Here is a 23,878-nt window from a genome sequence, read left to right as displayed (position 1 = left end):
CTAGCTTATGATTAGCTTAAGGATTATGCCAACCGTAGAAACCATTGATATAACAGGGTTGATCCTTTTAATGCTTATCGTCTATGCATTGAGATGGAATCCTACTTCCACAAAGGTGGTGCTGTGAAGACCTACTGTTCCAACTGTAGGTCTTATTCTTCCAAGTGTAGTAAGAGCTCTTCATGCAAAGAGTAGGGTTTGAACTATGAAATTATTCGAAGTGGACTCACTGATGTAGAAGTCACTGTTTTTTATATGAAGAAAAAGAAAAACTTTACATATGGTGTCTTCCTCAATAAGAGGGAATGCACATATAGGCAATTGCAAATATCGGGCAAACCATGTTTGCATGCCATTGCTTTCATTTGCTCTATTAGGGGAGAAAAAATAGAAAATCATGTTGATGATTACTTCTCAGTGGATAAGTTCAAGATGTCATATGAAAAATCAATAACACCTATGGAAGATAAGAATCAATGGCAGATAATTGATCCAGGCTTCAAAATGTTACCACCTAAGCTTGGGAGATCACCTGGAAGGCCCCGTAAGCTTAGGATACCTAACCGATCAGAGGGCAAGTGCAAAGGAAAGCAAAAGAAGTGTGCAAGATGTAAAGGTTTTGGCCATCACTCCAAAAATTGCAAAGAACCTGAATGGGTAGACCCTGTTGAAACTGATAGTAGGCCAGTAGCACCACCGCGAACAGCAAAGAAAAGGTAATGTGAAATTTAGATAGCTCATTTCACTGTGCACATATATTCATACTAATATTGTGCATCTCTTTCAGGAGAACCAAGGCTCCCGTTGTTGTTGTTTCAAAGAAAAATGCTGGTGCATCGGCTTCTTCTTCCTAGCCACCACCAAGCAAATCACATACAAGACAAGCTACAACAACTGCTGCATCACAACCACAGCCAAGGACAACTCCCAGGCTTGCAAAAACCAAAGCTAGCTGCCGCTACAACTACTAGAAAGAGAAGCATTCCTAACTAATTATGATATTTCTGCTATCCTATCAAGATTAGATGTATGAGACTATATTTCCTTTAATTATGTTCCTAATGGTCCATGCATGGAACCAATTTGTTCCCTCAAAACTTCTGATGTAAGTGTTTTGGTGCGTGTCTGGAACCAAATGTATTCTCTGAAACAATCATGGTAGCTTTTGTTGTCTGAGATATACTTGTCTTAGACCAATATCTGAACTGATGTAGGAGACATGGTCTCCTTTTGTTCTGTTTCTGAGCAGTGATGCACCATTTGTTAAGGAATTTGTCTGAACTTTAGTTCATGAATGCACTACTCCACATCTTGAGCACCATCGTAGCAATGCAACATATAGTGTTCATCAATTAATGTTAGCAAATAAAACTTGTGCACGCTTAGTTGTTTAGTTGATTTGGTCTTAGTTCTGTTTACTCCGCATGTCCTCCGTTTCTTGCTTTATGTAGTCACTTAGAGCACATGGTTGTTTCCATTGGATTGCTGTGTGTGTTGTGCTTGATGGGTGCATGTTCACATGATCCCAGCGTTTTGTCACGTCCAGAAATTTACACCAATTTCTGAACAATAGCATGTATTAAATCTCGGTCCAGGCATCAGCCCGAGTACACACTATGACAAATTAATACACAGTTCCACGACTTAAAAATAAATAAAAGCAATTATCTATCGAAATACAGCGGGAAAAGGAAACGAACTAAACCATCTAATTTTCAACTTCAGCTAGCGATGACGGCTCCAACCACAGGCATTCTCGACGGCGGACTGAACTTTACTTCAACCTTGGGAACAACTTTCTGACTGGAACTCTGACACTTGCTCTGGTGGGAAAAAATTAAGCAAGGCTGAGTACAAACCACCGTACTCAACAAGTAACACCCAAGAGAGGAGAATAATGAATGCAATAGGGTAATAAGGATAGGCTAAGGTTAACTTGCACAAAAGCTACTGTTATTTAGCAAAGCAGTAAATAAAATAGACTGAATAAAAAGTAAAGTAACATTTAAAATAATCATCCGCTGTCCAACGTTACACCACGTTGCAACAGGCCCAAAACACTGTCCAGCGTTACACCACACTGCAACAGGGTCAACCCTCTGTCCAACGTTACACCACGTTGCGACAGACCCGAACCACTGCCAATGTTACACCACGTTGCGCAGGGTCAAACCATTTCCAAGATTAATCAAGTTATTAATGGTTCAACTAATCCCAGCGAATCTGTCAGTTCGCCCAATAACCGCGGGCACGACTATTTGAATAGTTTTACTCTGCAGAGGTGTACAACTTTACCCACAACACATGGCTCCCAAGCATGTTACCATGCCCAACGTATCACCACGATACCTCAGTACGGAAACCATGACAAGACCTTTCACTTAACTCTCCCTAGACAATCGCACCACACTTCAGGTTTCGCCCCCTCCTTTACACCAAGTCGGGCAGCCCCCTCTTGTGCCTAGGTGAATCTAGAAGCAGCATAGGACCATCGTTACACCACGATTCCCATCCATACTCCATCACGCCCACCCTTGCCTGGGTACGTCGAATAGGGACGAGCTAGACTACAAGTCTGACCGCTATCCACTCTAGCTTGTGGTTAGTACGTGTAAGACTTTCAGGGTTTTCCGAGAACTGGTCCTTAACTGTCATGGCTGCGACTCTCAAAACCATGCACCTACAGCCCACCATAAGAAATATTTTAGTTGTCATTAATCCACATCGAGAAATGGGTAATGATCATAACCATTAAAGGTCTATCAAAGTCTAATCAATAATTAAATAATAATTGGTGAGCTAGTTGAACTAAGCATGGCTAAGCATTGCCTAAACCTATTTCTAGTCAAATTAACCCTGGGATGACAATAATCATGAGTGGGAATCAACGGGTATAAAGGTAATAGCCCAATAGATAAAATAAATAACTTTGCATAAAGCAATGCATGTTTGAATGTAAAAGCGGGGAATTTTACAAACATAGGTTCAATATGATCAAAGAAGGGTGTCACTTGCCTTGCTTAGACCCATGAGGAACTTCGGTGATGACTTCGAGAGCGAACGGCGCTGCGACGGGATCAAAACCTACGACAAACAAGGCAAAACAAGCAAAAACAGACTATAAAACTACTGAAACAGAGAAAGAAACTATTTTTAATGGATTCTTGGCATTTTTCTGGATTTTATGAAACTTGAATAGACCTAAACGGAGACTAGATGGATTAGCTATGAATTTTAGAAGATTAACTGTGTTTTTAAACTAAACAGAAAACCTTAATTGATTTATTGTGCAATTATTGGAGGCGCTGACGTCATCCTCGGGAGAGTGAGGTTGACAGCGTGGGCCCACTGGACAGTGCCTTAGGGGGAGGGGAGAGAGTGGACTGACAAAGGGGACCCACTCGTCGGTGAGAGAGAGAAGAAAGGATGGGATGACACGTGGGGCCCATGGGGAAAGAGAGAAAGGGAGAGAGGGAGAGGAATGTCAGGCGGGGCTCACTTGACAGAGGGAGAGGGCAGAGGAGGGAGGGGAGAGCGCAGGCGCTCGGTCGAACGGTGCGGCAGACGGCGGGGCGGCGGCGCGAGCGGCGGCCGGGGACGTCGGCGCGAGCGTCAGCCGGCGACGTAGACGCGGCGGCAGTGGATGGTGGCGACGACCGACGGCGCTGCGAGGGGCGGCGCTAAGGAGCAGCGCGGAGCTCGACGACCAAGCGGCAAGCGCCGATGATGCGTAGAGCGGTAGAGGCGATGGCCAACGGGCGGTGACGGGGAGGCGAGCGGTGGGCAGCTAGCAGCGGCGCTGGCGAGCACCGGGAGAGAGGGAGGAGGAGGGGGAGACAGAGGTGCCGGCCTCGGCTTGGCTCAACGACGGCGGCGACGAAGATCGACGGCGTCGACGCTTGAGCACGGGCCGGGAGGAAGAGAGGACGGGGAAGCAGGACGAGGCGGAGGCGGCGATGTTGGCCGAGCAGCTCTTGCGACGGCAGCGAAGACCAACGGCGACGCGGCGACGATGTCAACGCGCGACCGACAACGGGTGGCGCGCGACGGAGGAAGGCGAGTATAGACGTCGGCGGTCGCGGCACGGCGGCCGCATGGCGACGGCGGCGCCGAGCAGAGGCGCAGCAACGGCGGGACGACGGTGCTCGGTGGCCGGCCGCGACGAGGGTGACCCGACGGCGGCGCGGAGGGGAGGAAGAGGAGGGGAGAGGTGACACGGGTGCTCACCAATAGGGTTAAAGGCGGCGGTGACTCGGCGTGGCGGCGAGACACGGGACGACGGCCGGCGGCGAGGTTGGCGGGTCGCGGACGGCGAGATCGATCGGCGGCTAGGGGCGGCGGTGACGAGGCTTGGGCATGGCGGCGTGTGGTGGCGGGGCTTTATACGGGAAGAGCAGCCGGCTAGGGCGGGGAGGTCGTTAGTGGCGTGGCCGGGACTCGGCGCCGGGATGTGCGGGCGGTGGTTGGCGTCGGAGCGGGACGCGGCCGGGAGAAGCGGGCCGGTGGTTGCGCGCGGCCGTTGCGGGACGTGGGCGGGGCGAGGCGGCACGGCTCGGGCGACGGCTCGTGCTCGCGGCGCTCACGGGCGGGGTGGCGTGAGTAGGTGGCGGACGGCCGGAGAATTCGCGGTGGCGGTTGGTGGCGCCCGGGGAAAGCAGAGTGGTTGTTGCGCCGGCGTGAGGGAGCGAGGCGGCGGCGCACACGTGACGCAGCTCAACGGCGGCACACGGTGAGGCGTGGCCGACGCGGGCGACGCGACGCTGAACGTAGGCGAGGCGCGACAGAGCAAGTCTGAGGCGGTGGGCGTAGGCACGACGCAGCGGCAGCGGAGAGCCGACGCGGCGCAGCCGACGGGCACGCGGCGGCGCAGGGCGGTGTGGCCGAGAGGGGGCGGAGGTGCGGTTGGGAGGCGGTGCCGACGACGGCGCAAGGCCGCGGTGGCGAGGCGAGTGAGGGGCGGCTCACAGCGGCGAGTGCGGCTACGCGGGAGGCGACGATGAGGCGAGGTGCGGCGGCCAGCAGTGGAAGCGGCACAGCGAGATGCGGCGTAGCCGAGAGGTAGCGAGAAGCTACGCAGGCAGCACAGCGACGAACGGTGGCCGGTGGCAAGGTGCTGGCGCAGTGCGAGGCTAGGATGTGGGCGTAAGCGGCGCAGCGCAAGCACGGGGTGGCAACGCGACGACGACCCGAGAGGGGGCGGTGACATTTATGACGGCGCGGGAGGCGAACGGTGACTATGTGCACATGCTCACGGCGGTGGCTAAGTGGCGACGCGGCAAGGCGACCATCGGCGGCGCGAGGCGACAAGCGGCAGCGGTGGCTAGGCGCGCGCGACACGGCAGCGGTGGAGGCTTGGCGGCGAGAGGAGGAAGACGGGGCTGACAGGTGGTCCCCACCTGTTAGTGTCCCGGGAGGAGAGGGGAAGCGACCTAGACTCTGGGGCGCCAGTGGGCTGCGGCCGTGGGCTGGCCCAGCGGGAGAGAGAGGGAAAGAGAGAGGAGAGCGAGCGGCTGGGCCGAGTTGGGCCGGTCCAGCGCGGAAGAGGGAAAGCGGCCGAAGGGAAGAAGAGGGGGGGAGAAAGGAGTGGGCCGTGCTGGCTTGGCTCGGCCCAAGTGGGAGGAAGGAAGGGAGAGGAGGGGGAAGGGAGGCTGGTTGGGCCGATTGGCTGCTGGCCATGAGGAGAGGGAGGCAAAAGAGACTTCTAGCGCGGGTTGTGCGACGGTCCGGGAAATTGCGAATAGAACGTGCCTTCGCACGTCAGAACCGAAACGTGCATGAATCAAAGATTCGTACGACGAATCGGATCCGAAACGCAAAACCGCGAACTGTTAGCGGAACAACGGAATTCCGTAAGAAGTTAGCGACCCGTTAAATCGAGATCTAACGACTCGCTAAACTGGAAACTAAACGACTTTAACGTTAAACCAATCTACGTGTACGAAATTGAATTCCATACTGTAGATCAATCTCACGCTAGCTAATTAGATTAGAAAATCTAAGCAATTGAACGGTAGATTAATAATAGATTGATTTGCATGAGTAAAACGTATGCGAACCTGATATTTGATAGAGAGATCAGTGACGGATTGCTGTTGTTCCTCGCTGTTCGTCTAGAAAACCTAAACAATTAAATGATAGATGAATTTAGATTGATTCGCAAGAATAAAATATATGCGAACCTGAGATTCAGGGGAAAGATATGGCAAACTGCTGCTACGAACAGGGATGCAGTAGGGGAGTAGGAGGCGGCTTAAGGTGCACGGGAGAGGGAGATGGGGAAAAGAGGCAAGGCTCTATGGGGTATTTACAGGGGAGAGCTAGAGATAAATCTAGTTATCCATTCTCTATTAAAAAAAATAGATAAGGTTCCAAAAGAGATAAGAATTAGAGTTCTAATTAATTGGAATTGATTTTACCATGAGGAGAGGAGGTGGTGGGGCTGCACGGCTGGCTGGGGGGAGGTGGCGCACAAGGTGGGGAGTTGGGAGAGATGTGCGATCCAGGGGCAAAGGGGGTGATCGCACAGGGCGATGGCAGGGAGGAGGGGAGTTCGGCCAGGAGGGGGAAAAAGAAAAAGAGAAAGAAAAGGGAAAAAAAAGGAGATAGAAAGAAGGGAAAAAGAAAAGAAAAAGGAAGGAGGGAGGAAAAAAAAAGAAATTGCCTCCAATTTTACCGATTTTTATTAAGTTGATTTAAGCAAATTTTATTGACTGCAATTTAAGTTTAAATCTCGTTAATAATTTAAAATGCTTTCGGGACATTTTACAACATTCCGAAGAGCTTCTAATTAATTAAATTAATTTACACTGGGTTTTCTCTTGAACTTTTAATTAACACATTATTTTTAATGCATTATTTAATTATTTTTAAGCTTGAAAAAAACTCAGGGCATGACACGTTTGCTAGATACTAAGCATGAAGACGAGCAACATCTCCGACGCTGCGACGAGGAGAATAAGCTAACTCCGTGAATGTCATTCTTAACGGTCAGGGTAGAAACGAAAGACAGAAGCACCGTGCCATGGTATAAACCAAAACTGAGAGTTTTCGATGGTATTTTGTGATTTCGACCCTCCACCTGTGCTACAGACTGAATTTTCCCTTTTTTTTCCTAGAACAATTGCATATATGTCGCCTAACAATAATTATTGAAGTATACATTATGCCACAGGTAGAAATGCATAAAAATTCAAACATCTTGCTACGTTAGGGGTAGTATTGACAATTTATCTCAAAAACTCGTACCAGAAACCAAGTTTATTGTTTTTAGCCAAATGCTGTACCAAACTGTCTCTGATTCTGTCCTAAATCTGATTTACACAGAATCAGAAACACTGAAACCCAGAATCTGAATCCCTACCAAATGCAGCCTAAATGGCATATTTGCAATGAAGAATAATTTATGAATAAAACTTTTATATATATGTTCTTAACGACGATCTAAAGAAAATGTTAAAAAATAAATTATGATAAAAATACGTGAAATTAACTCTAAATTTTTAACAAATTTAAAAATTTATTAAAGAGAAATCATGTGAATGTCAAAAATACCCCTGGACGTTTGCGGTGACGGTAACAACAGCAACGACTATGGCTTGTGGCAGCAATGTGATGCGGTGCCGACCAAGCAATGGGGAAGGAGGAGATAGAGAGATGAGAGAACTGATATGTGGGTCTAGGGGTATTTCTAACCTTTCATGTGATTTCTCCCTACTCTTTAAGTAGAAATTATTATTTTAATGGGTATAGCTCCACCAGCAAATATTTAACTTTTAACAGAGTATTTTCCTAAAAGTCACTTCGTGCGGTGTCATACAGTTAAAATCACGAAGTCAGGATGTTCTGTAGCCAAATTTACCATATTCTAATGGATACGATGTTCACCAACAATTGACTATATTTTCAGAGTGTTTTGCCTTAAAACCTGATTTTCCTTGTGTTCAGGAGCTAAACCACAAAGCTACGATGTCCAATAGCAAAATTTGCTTTATATCTTCCGCACAGGTAGTCTATTGAATGTATTTACACGAGGAAGCTGAAACATTGAATGCCTTATACATTTTTCCTAGTAGGAATAATATAGCTGGAACAAAGCATGACAACTGCTATTAAATTAATAAATATATTTTATATATGTATCTAGATTTATTAGCACATATATAAATCCGAGTAAGATAATATGGGATAGGAATCAGTTAGCAAAATGCTTTACATGATCATGAAAAGCTGCAACTTTGGTCCTTTGGATGACGCAAACTAGTGAATGAAAGCATCACGGATTCTTTTTTTTCATGCACTGTAATTTTCTTTTAAGATAAAGGAAGTTTTTTTAATTGATCTCAATCAATTACAGTAAAGTGATACAAATGCACTGGGAATATAAAAGTAAGAATTACCCCCTAAGTATCACGGTCGGCTGAATTAACCCCATAAACGCGAAAACCATACATCGTTTACCCCCATGCGCCGGCCGGCGCGCCCGCCCGCGCTGGCCGTCGCCGCACACGCCCCACGGTTGTCCGCACACGCCCCATGACAGTTGGGATAAGGTAGTATATGTTTTATAGGTAAATATGGTATGAATTAGCAATTAGGTTCACTATAGATGATTTTGAGCTACTGGTTGGCTATACTATTGGACTTGCTCTAATGCTGGTAGAAATGAGGAATCAGATACTAACATGCTTTAAATGATCATGAATTTTGGTTAATCATCTTTTGGATGATTTAAACATCTTTACTAAAATCAGCACTGTTCCTTTTTCTGCATGCATTGTACGACTTTCTTTCCTGTGGTCCTCCATGACTCCTGTAGAAATTAAAGAGCATGCAAGTGTTGCCAAGAAATGTATAACAATCTGGTCACTTACAGCATGAGCAAGAAAGAAGCTAGGTAGAGTATACTAATCACATTGATGCTGTGGTCTGGGGATGGTTTGCATCCAAATACCCAAAAATTAAGTACAAAATGTCTAAAGTATTATCCTGTTAAGAGAGAATTCTTCATCTCAATTTTTCTTCTAATCAATGACAGACACTCGAAACTCAGTACATGGATCATCCATGTAGGCCAGCCTTCAAAACAGATTTATGGTAAATTACCTACGCAATCAACTTAACTGGGCAAAAGGATATCACTGAGATGGAATCACACGATTTTCTAACCTTCATATTTAATCTAAGATCTGTGCTTCCTCTTTGTCTCCAGATTACAAGTCTTCCGTCTTAACCACTCAGACATATCGACCCTCATGTACAATAATACAATTAATTATATTAGTATGGGAACAAAAGGTGTGCATGGCATGATCCCAAGGGGATTTTTTTTATTTCTTTACACATTCTCATTTTTTCTAGAATTGTTTTGTATCTTTCTACACATTAATTTTTATTTTCTTACACTTTTTTTTCTACACAATCTCAAATTTATTTATTTTTGTGTTTTTCTACCTAGAATAATTTGTGTAGACACTTTTTTATTTTTTTAAACATTCTCATTTTTATATGGTTTTCTACACAATCCGAAATTTATTTTTTTGTCTTTTTCTATGCAATATCAAATTTATCCATGTCTTTCTCTACGCACAATGTTTAATTTTAATTTCATTGCATCAAATAAAAAATTTAAAGAGACTAGGGCATAGAAAAATTGGTTGAAAATGGCCTAATAGGGTCTAGTGTACGTTTCTCAAATCAGTTGTACATTGACCATGATTTACTATTTGCTTGACTAGACACGCAATTTATTTTTAAAAATAATTTGACCCAGTGGAATGCATATGTAGTTTTCTAAGAGGTAGACACACGCACACGTATATATGCGTGCACACACACCTGCTATTAAACAACACTTAGCACTAATCGACGCCCAATGTTTGGGACATACTGCCTCCATTCTGTACTATAAAAAATTTTCTAGCGTTTTCTAAATTCATCCATCGATAAATATATATAATATATATATGTCTAGATTTATTAGCATCTATTTGAATCTAAAGAAGACTAAAAAGTCTTACAATATGAAACGGAGGGCGTAATAATGATTAAATGGATCAAGCTGGCCGGCCAATACAGATTAATCATCAATTATTGGTACCAAGTAATATTAACTCCTAAATTCATAATTGCTGGCACGTGCGTCTTCTATACAATCGAAAAATAATAATTCAAAGACATTATATAAACTATTGCCTCTTTGTTTTAACATACAATGCTTCGCCTTTTAATTCAATGTTTGACATTTTATCTTATTTAAAAATTAACGTATTAATTTAAAACATAAATTATGCTTAAATTATTTATAAAGAGAAAAAATAAGTCACAATACAATAAACAATGTTTAATTTTTTTGAATAAGATGAACATGGTCAAACTTCATGTCCAAACAAAGCATCGTACCTTTAAAGATGGAAGCGGTATTTTGGTTGAGTTGAGAGGAAAAAAATGAGTTTGAGCATTTCTAGGTTCTTGATGAAAAACGAGCCAATTTTGAATCCTTTAAAAATTTAATTCCTAGATCCATATATAATTGTGGGGACTTGTGCATTGTGGCGTGTGCACGTCTTAGTGGCGAAGAGATAATTTTCGTAATAGAGGTTGTGAGATACATGTACTTGAGATATTTATAACCTGTATGTATCTATATAGGTAGGGATACTGCACGGCGAAATCAATATTATTTTGTACTATGTCAGTTAGAGTTTGGTTACATCTAGATTACATGGTGAGATGGCTAGACTCTCTCTACTGTATTTAGACCGGATAGGCCTATTATATTAGCTCTCTATCTGTTACTCTGTCCCTCATTATATAAGGAGGACATGGTTTCTGTGAAGAGGCATGTCATATTCAGATTAACTATTTTTGAGTTAATCTAATCATTATCGAATAGAGTTACAAAGCATGAGTAGGGTGTTATCTCTTATATCAAGAGTCTGAACCTGGGTAACCCCGTGTCTATATCTAACCATTTGATCTTCGCACCTTATTAGGCACCTCGTATATTACAGCCGAGCCAGATCGTCGACCGAGGTTAAGCTTGTAACTCAAGTGGCATGTTTAGAAAAATGATGACATTAATCACCAAAATAATAATTCGTTCGGATGATATAGATTTATGGAAGTTTAAATATCATGAGACAAACGGGTTTTCACTCGATTGATTATCTAGACTTTTTATTGTCGACATATATTTATGTGATGCAAAACATTTTGGAGGAACGGAACAACATGTATATGTTCCCTCCGCCACTGGCGTATTTTCCATGCAATCAGAAAAATATACTCATGCACATTACTCCCTCCACTTTGACCAATTTACATTGTTTCCCGACCACTGGTGCGCCGCCGGCTCGGTTATGGGGCCAGGGAAAATTCACTACACGGAGAACAGGGATGGGTTAAAAAGAGCCCGGCTGGTTGACGGGAACAGGGACAAGGAAATATTATCACCGTGGGGACGGCGACGCAGTGGTGATCCCTCACGATGAATTCCCCATTACCATATAGTTTCAACGGGGTGAGTTGCACGTGACTTATAAATGAACTAAGCCCGTGTTCGGTACTGAGGGTGATAAGTTAATTTATCCCGCACGGAAAACATAATAATAGATTAGTACATGATTAATTAATTATTAAAAAAATATAAACGTAGTAATAGATTAATTATTTTTAAATTCGATTTACTACTAAATATGTTTTAATTATAACTTAATTTTTTATATATTTTAATAATTTGTTGAATAACAAATGATCGAACATATGTGTCAAGAATCAATAACATTATCTGTTAAGGAAAGTATTTTTATCACTCGATAGATATCCACCTCTTTCTTATTGTCATCTAAATAACCAGAAAAATTTTAAAAAACAATTAAAAAGAAGATAAATATAAGATATATCACTTCATATATATGCAAGTTCAAATTTGACACGTAAAGGTTGTAACAAAAATAATAAATTTAACATTAAATGTATCCATACTGGTTTCCGTTTGATATGTTTTTTGTGGTTATAACATGTATGAATCGAATTTGAAGTTACATGTTTATGTATATAGTAATATATCTCATAATAAACCATCTTATTTTTTTCTTCTAATTTTTAATAAATATTTAAATAAATAAAGTCTATCTTGATCAAAAATCTCACGGAGTGTTGTTGAAAATCCGGCCGTCTGGGTCTGCTGAGGGGGATCTAGGTCGCTCACTTGGCACAATCGGTCCATCCATTGGTCGGGTTGGTGGCCACTGGCGGGTGGTGTCTGTTCGGATGGCACCGTACTGTGTCAATATGCGGATTGCTATTGACGAAACGTTTGATTTTTTTTTCTTATGTCAAACACGAGAGCAATACATGAGGGCCGGGGGACATGTATGGATTTTTTTACTTGCGTGCACGTCTACAGATTATCATCCAACATAAGTGATCGCATTTGATCGATGGAATTAAAATTTTCAAACATTTAATCAATATACGGATCCATAGAAAAATTCCGATAATACATGTGTGTGGCCTCCAAGAGAGGTGATAACGCTTTGACACTCCTACACATACATATAGTTCTCACAAACTAACTTGCAAATGCTGTATGCACTCCTAATTTTTTTATTTTTATATATATATAACTATTCATTTGAAAATTTGATATAAAAAGTCGAGAGGCAGTAGTATACAAGAAATACAATGGCGAGCGGTACAGGCAGTAGTATACAATGAGTGTGGATCAATGCTTGATGTAGAGGTTGTACTCGACGGTGGCGTCGCCGGTCTTCATGTCGAGGGTGTGCGTCCTGGCCTGGGCGTAGCCTTGCGCCCACCTGAACACGCCGGTGCCGCCGACGATGGCCATCTCGCGGACGGCGGAGAAGACCTCGTTGCGGCCCATGATGGCGACGGTGCTGCCGTTGTACCTGCCGGACTGGAAGACGAAGTTCATGTTCATGAGCAGCGCCACCTTGTCCTTGCCGGCGCTGATGTAGGTGCCCTGCGCGCGGCCCACCGGCGCCGAGTTCTTCATGTCGGGGCCCTCCGTCAGCGGGTCGTCGATGACCACCACGGCGCCGAAGAAGCTCGCCGACGAATTCGTCGTCGCCGCCCGCGCCACCTGCACCGCCGTCGGGCTCGCCCCGCTCACCACGTCGTGCCAGTACACCTTGATGTGCGTCGTCGTCTCCGCACGGGCTGCGCCGGCCACGGCTAGGACGAGGACGACGAGCACGGCGGCGGCCATGGCTGTGGTGGTTGGTTCTTGGGCGGGTTGGTGGTCGATCGATGGCATGCAATGGCTGGCGCGGCGGCCGGGGAAGGTTTGCTATTTATGTTGGTTGGTTGGGAGAAGCGAGCAAACGATGGGATTGGAAAGTGATGGAAAAGATGCATGGCGTGTTGCGCGCGGTGGTGCGCATGGCGTGTTGTGGTGGTTGCTTTTGCTGAAATGTTTGGTCAGATGCGCGGGCGGGGCCTCCACTTCGTCGGCCTGTGGAAGAAGACGATCGAGGCTGGAAAAACAGTGCAGATTAATTTAGAGTGTTCCGACATGCATCTAGAAGGAAGTTGCTTTAGCTTTGAATGGAGCCATGGAGCATAATCTTTTTAGCTTATGCTCACGCTTATATTTTTAAATTTTGAATTTTAAAATGTAATTAGAGTGTATCGTAGTTTTTTTCCTACTATTTACTTTTAGATAAAAGTTTACCCATAAATTAGTTAATATAAATAATTTTGGGTGAGTGAAAGTTATTGGGTTTTGAGTGAGTGAAAAAGTAGTGGAAGAAGATTATATAAAACAAGGTATTTTATTGGCAAATGATAAAGTATTAGCATTTATAAACTCAAGAAATAGATTAATATGATTTAAAAGTATTTTTTGACATAATTTATTTTGAAACATTTTTGTTTAGCATTTTAGAAAATGTGCTTTTCCAAACAGAGTCTTAGTTGACTGCAAGTGGACCATAAGTTATAAGCTCTGGAAAATGTGAAATACAGTTAAAATCATAATTGAATTGTTTTGTCATTATATATGGAATATCAGAATTTAACGATTAAAATATTTATATTTTCTGCAACAAGCTATATTCATTTTTTTCATTTGGGTTCATGTTTTAAATTTAATGGACCACTATAATCATCTGATGTCTTATTTTAAATGTTTAATTGACTGCAGTATTAATCATCTGAAGTCTTTCTTTAAATTTTAATTGACATAGCTGTAGATTAGATAAATATTTAAAAACGAATTTAAACCTTACTTAATTACATAGCCTTTTTATGGATGTCACATGCATAGATGCACCACACAAATCCGTATGAAATGTACTTGTAGCGAAATGCACGTCACCTGAGCGTTCCATTCGTCTTGATAATATGGTCCTACGCCTAGACGAAAAACTCGAAACTCAGTAGCTTAGGATTGGCTTGGCTCGGCTCGTTATAATAACAGGATGAGTCAAGCCGAGCCGAGCCAAACCAAGGTTTTAGCTCGTTAGCTATATCGAGCCAACTCCCAAGCAGCTCATGAGCCTAATGAGCCCGCAAAGCTCGGCCCACATGTACACGCACACGATGTACAAACCCTAATCCCTCACTTTCTCTGGTACCGCCCCGCACAATCGCACGCCTCACGCCGTCGTTGGCTTTGTTATCGGTTGTGGTGGTTACCAGCCGAGCGATTGGTGTCGTGACTTTGGTTGTCTTTGCCAATGGCTCACAAGCTAAATGAGCTGGATCGAGTTTTTAACGAGCCAAGCCAAGTCAGTATTTTAGCTCGTTATTTATAACGAGCCAGCTCATTATTCTATCAAACTATAACAAGTTGAGCTGAGCCAACTCGATATCTAGGCCTATATATATGTTCCTCACGTAGTAAGGATTTAAGGGGGTTATTTCTCTTATTTAGGAAAAATATCTAACTACATATTTATAAACAAAAAATAATTTATGAATAAAACTTTCACATGCATGTTCTTAATTATTGATCTAAAAGCCAATGTTAATAAATAAACTACGATGAAAAACCCAAAATCCACTCTAAATTTACATTAAAAATTTAAATTTTGGCTTGTAAGTCTAAGCAGAAACGAAAAGATGTGACCGTATGTAAAACACTGCAAGTAACATATACCGCAATTAGGAAAATCCAAACAGCTTATGTTTATATGGTCATTAACATGGCAGCAACTATAATAGCACGTAGTTCCTCCGTCGGTGAATGTAGCTTTTTGAGAGATTAAAGTTGAGAGAACTAAGTGTAGTGATCGGTTAAGATGGATAAGTAGAACGAAAAATGAATGACATGTTGCTGTGGTTAGTTAAAATGAGGAGTTAGATGATGATGTTCTTATATTATTGGACAAAACTTAAACTTTTAGTCATGGCTGATTATATAGTTTTGAGTCATAGGTAAACTCAGCATCATAGCCTCTTTAGGCTAAATATTTTTACTTCTAACCTATATTGTACAATCATTTATATCATTTAAAATAAAAATCATATGAGCATATAAATATAAACTTGGCGGACCCCTCTCAGCTGGAGCCCTAGATGGTTGGGCCTCGCCTAGGCCTTGGTCACCCTTGCTCTTAGTCCGGCCTCATTCATCTTAAAGAGTGATTATAATTGATTATTAACACACGAAATGATGAATATGATTAGTACTTCCACAATTGCATAAGGTAAGAATTTTTAATATAATTGCTAATACATCAAAACACACATATTTATATACAAATTATATATTACTTAACGAATGAATGTATGCAGGACCGTAAAGTCTACGGTATAGTAAATGAGAGAGTATATGCTAATTGAGTACTCCTCTCATTTTTTATTTAATATCGTTAATTTTTATGTTTATGTTTTATTATTTGTTTTATTTAAAAATTTATATAATTATTAATTATTTTGACAATGATTTGATTTACTAAAGAAAACTCTAAGAAAGACTTATAATTTGCGTATTTACACTAAAAAATAGAATAAGATGAACGGTGATATAAAAGTTGACGCCGTCAAATAAAAAAACCAAATGAAGTATTAATTATCAAAAACATAAAACATATTTAATTTTTAAAAAGCAAACGGAAATCAAGAAGTAGCTAAACCAAATTAATTAGTAGTAGCTGTTTAGAGCTGGGCCTTGGATGTAGGGATGAGTGGTGGGTGGGTGAGATCTGCAAATCTATCGTGTGGGCGGGCGGGGTTGGTGGCCACACGCGACTTCCATGCGCGCGTGCCGGTCGGGTCGAGTCGACCGTGCGTGCGTCCGCTCGGCTGGATCAACACGGTAGCTGCAACAAAACGTACGCTAGCTACTGGCTACGTATGTACTACTTGCTGCCGTGTCAGGTCCGTACGTGAGTCTTGTGGTCGTCGCGTTGTCAAAACGGGCGTTAATTGTGTCCACTTACAAACAAATATAGTAACGAATCTTTTAGAATTTTATAACAAATGTACCACGTATTGGTTTAGGATTTCTTTTATAGTGCTCCACGATTGTTGAGACCGTCCATTTTGCGTTGATCTCATGAATATGATCCCTCCTATCTCATTGGAGGTAATTAATGGACAAAAAAGAAAAGGGAAAAAATTTTCAACTTGCTATAACAAAATTAATGTCTATAAAATAAGCAATTAATGAGAATTCGAATTACAACACAGCTAGGCGATACTTTCATTTCATATTTTTCAACTTTGTACGTCTTTAAATCCCGAATGGGGATTTTGAATTATGTGATCAAATCAGCTTAATTCAAATTTGGTGCATATATTTCAGACTTACATGCTTATGAAATTTTCAAATACTTTGGAATCTACACAATATTTTATTTCGCTGCAGCTTTCATAATTTTGGATTTTAAAACTGCAGTCCATTTTATTTGCAAAATATAAATTTTTATATATGAGTTTTAATTTCATACTCTTACCATGATTTCTCATGGAACTTTAACAAACCGATCAAGACGTTCAGGCCCATCGCTATGGACCGGACCCGGCTTAATTAACTATAGCTAGTAATGCCTAAAGTTTTTTCGTATAAAATTTAATGGTTAGGTTTAAAATAGAATTAGATGAAATTTTATAGTTGTTCTATTTACTTATGTATGGTTGTGAAATGACCCAAGTGTATTTTTAGCTGCACCAAACGTACGACGCCATTTGTAACCTAATATATACTTGCTAGTACGTTCTAAAATACTACTCCTATATCACAGTAATAATTTACTGACCGATCAAAAACTTAGAAATAGTATCTGAATCATTTGAAATTCAAAAGCTAATGAAGGAAAAGATTGGTTAAGGTTGGTTCTTGAGAAAATGGTTGTTTATCTTTTGAAAAATGGGAAGAAACTAATGAAGGCGAGTATGTTTATAACATACTAAAATTTGGATTTTTCGCTCGAGATGTTGAAAAGCAACTCGCGGATGGATCAACTTGAGCCTTCATTTGCATCCTGCATTTACACATTTCCCGTGGTTCGCAAGTGCAAAGTACTGACGCCATTATTTTCTTCTTGTTTTTTTTTCTTGGCTTGACGTTAGGAGATGGTGATTAGAGTTTCGTCTGGGGATAGACGAAATCATATCTGTTACTAGAATCTCAAAGCAAACGGTGGCGGATTTAGCCAACGAGATTAGGAGGGTCTGAACAAGTTAGATAGATAGAGTTTCAGCCCCCGTTTCTATTAATATTTGTCATAAAACTTTAGTAGGATCTTCGTGAGGGCTCCAAATGCTTTAAGAGGGGAAGCGGAGCGAGCCTCGTCGCCACACGTTAAATCCGCCCCTGAAAGCAAATATATGTTACTTAAAAAATTGGACGTTCCTGTCCATTTCTGTCGATAGAAATTTAGTAATTCCGATAATACATGTATGTATGGCCTCCAAGAAAAAAACTAGGATATTAGGGAAGTACCTAATATCAATTAAATAGATAGAAAATAGATAGAAGTGGGGCTTCGAATCTACGCTGGCTAACCCACCATCTCATAGAGCTAGCCAAAAGACCCCTGGGTATTTCTCGTGTGGCATCTTGAGATGTGATAACGACTTAGACACTCCTACATACATATGTATAGTTCCCACTAAATAACTTGTACTTTTATATATTCGACACTGCAGATTTAAATTTATATGTTTGACCATTCATTTTATTGAAAAAGTTTATATAAAATATCTGGAGAATGTAGTATACTACTCCATCCATTTCACAATGTAAGTCTTTTTAGCATTGCCTAGATTTATATAGGTGCTAATGAATATAAACACATATATAAAGTACATACATCCATCCATAAATGAATTTAGGCAAAGCTTTAAAGACTTATAATATGAAACGGAAGTATTAGTATTCTAGCGATACAAGGGATGGATTAGTGCTTGATACAGAGGTTGTACTCGACAGTGGCGTCGCCGGTCTTCATGTCGAGGGTGTGCGTCCTGGCCTGGGCGTAGCCCTGCGCCCACCTGAACACGCCGGTGCCCGCGACGACAGCCATCTCGCGGACCGCGGAGAAGACCTCGTTGCGGCCCATGATGGCGACGGTGCTGCCGTTGTACCTGCCGGACTGGAAGACGAAGTTCATGTTCATGAGCATGGCCAGCTTGTCCTTGCCGGCGCTGATGTAGGTGCCCTGCGCGCGGCCCACCGGCGCCGAGCTCTTCAGGTCGGGGCCCTCCGTCAGCGGGTCGTCGATGACCACCACGGCACCGAAGAAGGTCGCCGACGAATTCGTCGTCGCCGCCCGCGCCACCTGCACCGCCGTCGGGCTCGCCCCGCTCACCACGTCGTGCCAGTACACCTTGATGTGCGTCGTCTCCACACCCTCCGCTGCGCCGACCACGGCGAGGACGAGGACGACGAGCCGGACGCGTCGTAGCACGGCGGCGGCCATGGCTGCAGTATGGTTGGTTCTTGGATGGGTTGCTGGTTGATCGATCGGCGCGTGGTTGGCAATGGCTGTTTGCCGCGGCGGGGAAGGTTGATATTTACGTTGGCTGGTTGGGACGAGCAGACGATCGGAGTGGAAGTGATGCATGCTGGAAAAACGATGTACGCTAGAAAAACTGTGCAGATTAATTTAGATACTGTGGAAGAAAGAAAGACGATGCATGCTGGAAAAACTGTGCAGATTAATTTAGATACTGTTTAGTTCCCAAATTTTTTCCCCAAAAACATTGCATCAAATACTTGGACACCTAAATAGAGCATTAAATAGATGAAACGAAAAACTAATATGTAAGAAATCGTGAGATGAATCTTTTGAGCCTAATTAGTCCATGATTAGCCATAAGTGCTACAATAACCTACATGCGCTAATGATGGATTAATTAGGCTCAAAAGATTCATCTCGCGGTTTCTATTCGAGCTGTAAAATTCGTTTTTTCATTCGTATCTGAAAACCCCTTCCAACATCTGGTCAAACGTCTAATAGGACACCCAAAATTTTTTATTTCCCTAACTAAACACCCCCTTAGTGTTCCTACCTGCATCTAGAGAAGTTGCTTTAGCTTTGAATGGAGCCATAAATTCTAAGAGCATCTCCAACAAGAGGCCAATATGATTCCTAAAAATTTGGCATTAAAGGATAAAAATAGACTCCAACAGCTCCCAAAAATACTCCTAAAATTTTAGCATCCCTAAGCATCAGTGTATTTTTACCTAAATTTTGGCCCTGTCATGGGACTCCCAATCTCACGTTTTTGCGCCATTTTTTTCCACTGTCGCCATTTTTTCATTCCGTCCGGGTGCAAGAGAACAAATCCATCGTCGCCATCTTGTGCTATCTCATGTCATGTATCTAAAGTTAGAATTCTATTATTGAACATTTATCAATTTATGTTCTACAATTATCCTCGGATGCAATATATATTTTTAAATTCTGAATGAGTTGTTAGGATTATCATGTTTGACTCGTGCATATGCTGGAATGGTTGTTGCAAAAGGCCACAATAATGGTTGTTGCACGATCTAAGAAGGGACTATCAGGCCTTCGCATGTGATATGTCATCGGGTCTACTTTTGATGTCGAACACATTTTTTGAAAAATAATTGATAAGACAAACAATCAAATACAGATAAACAAATATATGGACATCGTTAAATAAAAAACCAAGAAAGTATTAATTATTAAAAACATAAAATAGATTTATTTTTCTAAAAGCAAATGGGAATCTCAAGGAATAGCTAAACCAAATTAATTAGTTGTTTAGAGCTGGGCCTTAGGATGTTGTTTCGGAGTAGGGAGTAGCAGGGCTCCACTTCCCGTGGCTCCCGCCCCTGCCGTAGCTTCGGATGCCGTAAAATCATGACGAATTTAAAAACCAAAAATTTGAATTCAAATTTTCACGGCAAACGAGTTTATCGCGCGGTTTGGGCATGCTAACCACGCCCTATACAATCCGCAACGCATTTATATATTGTATTTATGATGCCAAATATATACATTGCATATATGCTGCTAATTAAGCAAACAAATCCTCACGTTCTGTCCATTACATATATTTTCATCAGCTATGAAACGTTGGCTTCCAAGAGAAAACAACACGAAATCGAAGAAAACTCGTGTAATTAACCACGGTAACCGCGGAGTGTAGCTCCAGCACTTTACCGAGAGTAAGACGGGAATCGCCTTCTACCATGCGGTTTGGGCGCTTCAAGCCACGGTTATACCAGGCAGTTACCATGCGTACCGCCCCTTCCCACGCGGCGGCAGGAGCGGATCTGGCGCTGGCGGCGAGATGTCGCGCTTCCGCTCTCTTTGCGGAGGGGTTGGGGGATGTGGTCCTCTGTCCTGTGGGTGGGGTAGATATTTTGGTCCCCTTCTTGGGCCCTATCGGGCCTTGTCATGAATAGTATCATTTTTTTTATTTCTCACCTATAAATTTTAATTATGACGGAAATACGTTTTTTTAGTATTTTCTTTGACAAAAATACATTAATTATCGATATCTACGACATATATATTTTTTCATTAAATTCTCTTAAAATTTTTGGATCCTTCTAAAATTTAAACTGAAAACCACCGGCTATCTCGTATCGCGTCCCCGTGAAGGCCCCGGTTACCACGGAAACGGAAACCCTCGGGAGTAGGATTGATCTGCAAATCTATGGATCAGCTGGGTCGGTGCGTGCGTCGTTGTTGGCGGGGTTGGTGGGCACAGGCGACTTCCATGCCGGTCGGGACGGGTCGATCGTAGGTCCGCTCTCGGTCGGATCAACACGGTAGCCAGTTCCAACAAAACGCACGTACGCTAGCTGCTGGCAATATATGTGCTACTTGCCGCCGTGTCACGTACGTGACTCTTGGGTCACCGCGTTGTCAAAAAGGGCTTTAATTTTGTCCACTCACAAATTGTAGTAATGGATCTTTTAACATTTTATAACATATGTATTGGCTTAGGATTTCTTTTTATAGTGCTCCAAGATTGTTGAGACCGTCCATTCTGTGTTGATCCGATGAATACCATCCCTCCTACCTCAACCTCATTAGACCCCAAAAAAAAAAAAAGGAAAGGAAAGGATCTATAGAGTAGATAATAAGGTTTCGTGTGTGGGAGCCCAATCTAGCAGCAAGCGAGCTTGATCGGTCAAGCTTTTGCTGGGCCGACTTCGCTCTTCCCGATCAAAATGCAAAGTCCAATAAAGATCAAATTACGTTTCAGAAGCAATGACAAGTTTCCGCTCATGGTGTCCTTCATGTAATCAGCAGCCTTTTGGAATTTCAGTTTCTCAGTTCAGAAATTAATCTCTCTCTAGTTCACCTCTGATGAGGACTGTTTAGATATTTCCTATAAAGTATCCATTTGGTATCAAAGTAAGCGATCATTTTGGATTCTAAAATTGTCTAAAAATAAGTGACCGTGTTTGAAGCACTACTTCCCCCACTTATCGCTTCTTTAAATTTCTTCTCATTCTACTCCCAACTACCATTTCACTCATAAACATTTTTCATTCGATAAGGAATATATGGGTCATTTTACTATCTTTATAAATTAGGGTTAATTAGATCAATACCATTATAAATTTGCATGTTTTGAAATATGTCATTACTATTCTACTAATTAGAAAGATGTCATTATATTCTAGAGCTATTTAAGATATGTCATTGTGTACCCCTGCGGTGCTTTTAAAAATTTTTAGACCAAATTGTCTTTTGCACTTATAGCAATGTCCCGAAGGAAGCAGTAAACAATACAGAGGGTGATATTGTCCAAAAAATTTTAAAAGTGTACCAAAGGGGTACGCAATGGCTTATTTTAGATAGTTCTAAAACTATAATGATATTCTTCTAATTAGTGAAATAGTAATGATATTTTTTAAAACAGATAAATTTATAATGGCATGGTTCTAATTAACTCTGTAAATTATCATCTCTACACTAAAATGTTCATTTATTTTAGGACAAATGTAATACAAACATTTAGGCCTGTTTGATACAGCTATCAAGGCCCTCGCAAGATATATTTCATGACAGAGCCACTATTATATTGTCGGATTAATAACAATGGCATCTCTCATAGATACTAACACCACATAAATAGAGAGTTTCGTCCGTTCTACCACCTCTATCACCTCCGAAGTTTCTTTTTCCACTTAAAAACCCAGCAAGAAAAATTGAATATTTTACTAGTATATACATTCAAACCGACAGACATCTCACATCAGCGCCAAATCTAGGACATGAAATTTGGTGAATTACTAGCTAGGTCACACCGCAACGCCCAATCTTTTTGTTCTCTATATATCGAAGCTGATCCACTCTCCAGCCTACTTTGATGTCAATAAACGGAAGAGGGAAAAAGAGTATCCAATATATATATATATATATATATATATATATATATATATATATATATATATATTGATAAAAAAATTTCTGAGTTCTTTTCAATTCGTACCGGCCGGCACTCTCATAATCAGTCTGCAAAATAGTTAGGACAGTACTATGGCTTGTGATTGTGGACAGTTCACTCTTCCATACAAATAAATTTATATAGAACTATATATAGATCTAGTGGCAAGCCAATATGCAATGGTGACCATGTGCCAAGAAGATGATGCTCACATGGACACATGAAACCACTTTCTGCAGGATTGAATCAAGCTGTACTTTGACCACTTGTGACAATCTTTTATATACACCCACTGTATCCACATTGCTTCAAGGAAGATGCTATTAAGTATATATGAACAACTTTGTTAGGACTAATTAAGAACAGCTAACTGCAGAAGACCAGGGAGCATCGTCATGCAATTAATCCAGTGACAACAGCTTAATTACATGCACTCATGATTGTGTTGCACCTGACAGGAACATATTGTGTAGTGTGCCAAATGGAACATACATGTACGCATACATACATGGTGCTAGTATATATATATGCTTGCACATCAATTTGTTGAGTTATTGGGGTGACATGTATGTAGCACCTAAGTGTCAAGCTAGGTAGGGACATTATCAATGTATTGATTTCCAATACTCCATTATATATTAATTGCCAGCTCCTTGGTGCACACAAGTGACCTTGATTAAGATAACATAATTTGGTGCTAGTGTAATTAAGGAACAGCTCTAACCACTGTCACCAACAGCAATATGATAGCTAGGCAAGAGGAGTACATATTGCACATGACACAGCAAATTGATCATAAACTAGCATGTAAATACATGTGGGGTGATCCAAATGAAACAAAAAATTACAAGGTTTAATTTATTGCTTATAGCATCAAGCAATATAGTCCTCCCATTTTTGAGAGGGAGAGAGATAGAGTGAGAAATGATCAATCCATTCTAATCTAATCTTGGTTATTATATATACACGCGGATAAGTAATTAAAATTTGGTCAAATTTTACACTTCCATTAATTAAAATTTGA

The 23,878-nt window shown here is 41.7% G+C and overlaps 2 protein-coding genes across 2 annotated transcripts; both read right to left on the bottom strand.

The window, feature by feature from the left end:
* Positions 1-12,462: 12,462 nt before the first annotated feature.
* Positions 12,463-13,349, bottom strand: LOC102716276 (dirigent protein 22-like). Its single transcript, XM_006664321.3, has one exon. The coding sequence runs from the start codon at positions 13,277-13,279 to the stop codon at positions 12,725-12,727; it is 555 nt and encodes a 184-aa protein (XP_006664384.2). The 5' UTR covers positions 13,280-13,349; the 3' UTR covers positions 12,463-12,724.
* A 5,022-nt stretch (positions 13,350-18,371) lies between these two features.
* LOC102715995 (dirigent protein 22-like) lies at positions 18,372-18,922 on the bottom strand. The gene has a single exon (XM_006664320.3). It carries the CDS (start codon positions 18,891-18,893, stop codon positions 18,372-18,374), a length of 522 nt encoding a protein of 173 aa, XP_006664383.2. The 5' UTR covers positions 18,894-18,922.
* Between the last annotated feature and the right edge of the window lie 4,956 nt (positions 18,923-23,878).

Source organism: Oryza brachyantha, chromosome 12, assembly GCF_000231095.2.
Source record: "Oryza brachyantha chromosome 12, ObraRS2, whole genome shotgun sequence".
Lineage (NCBI taxonomy): Eukaryota > Viridiplantae > Streptophyta > Magnoliopsida > Poales > Poaceae > Oryza > Oryza brachyantha.
Note: the sequence above shows the minus strand (reverse complement) of the source record. Positions and strands in the feature narration are given on the sequence as shown.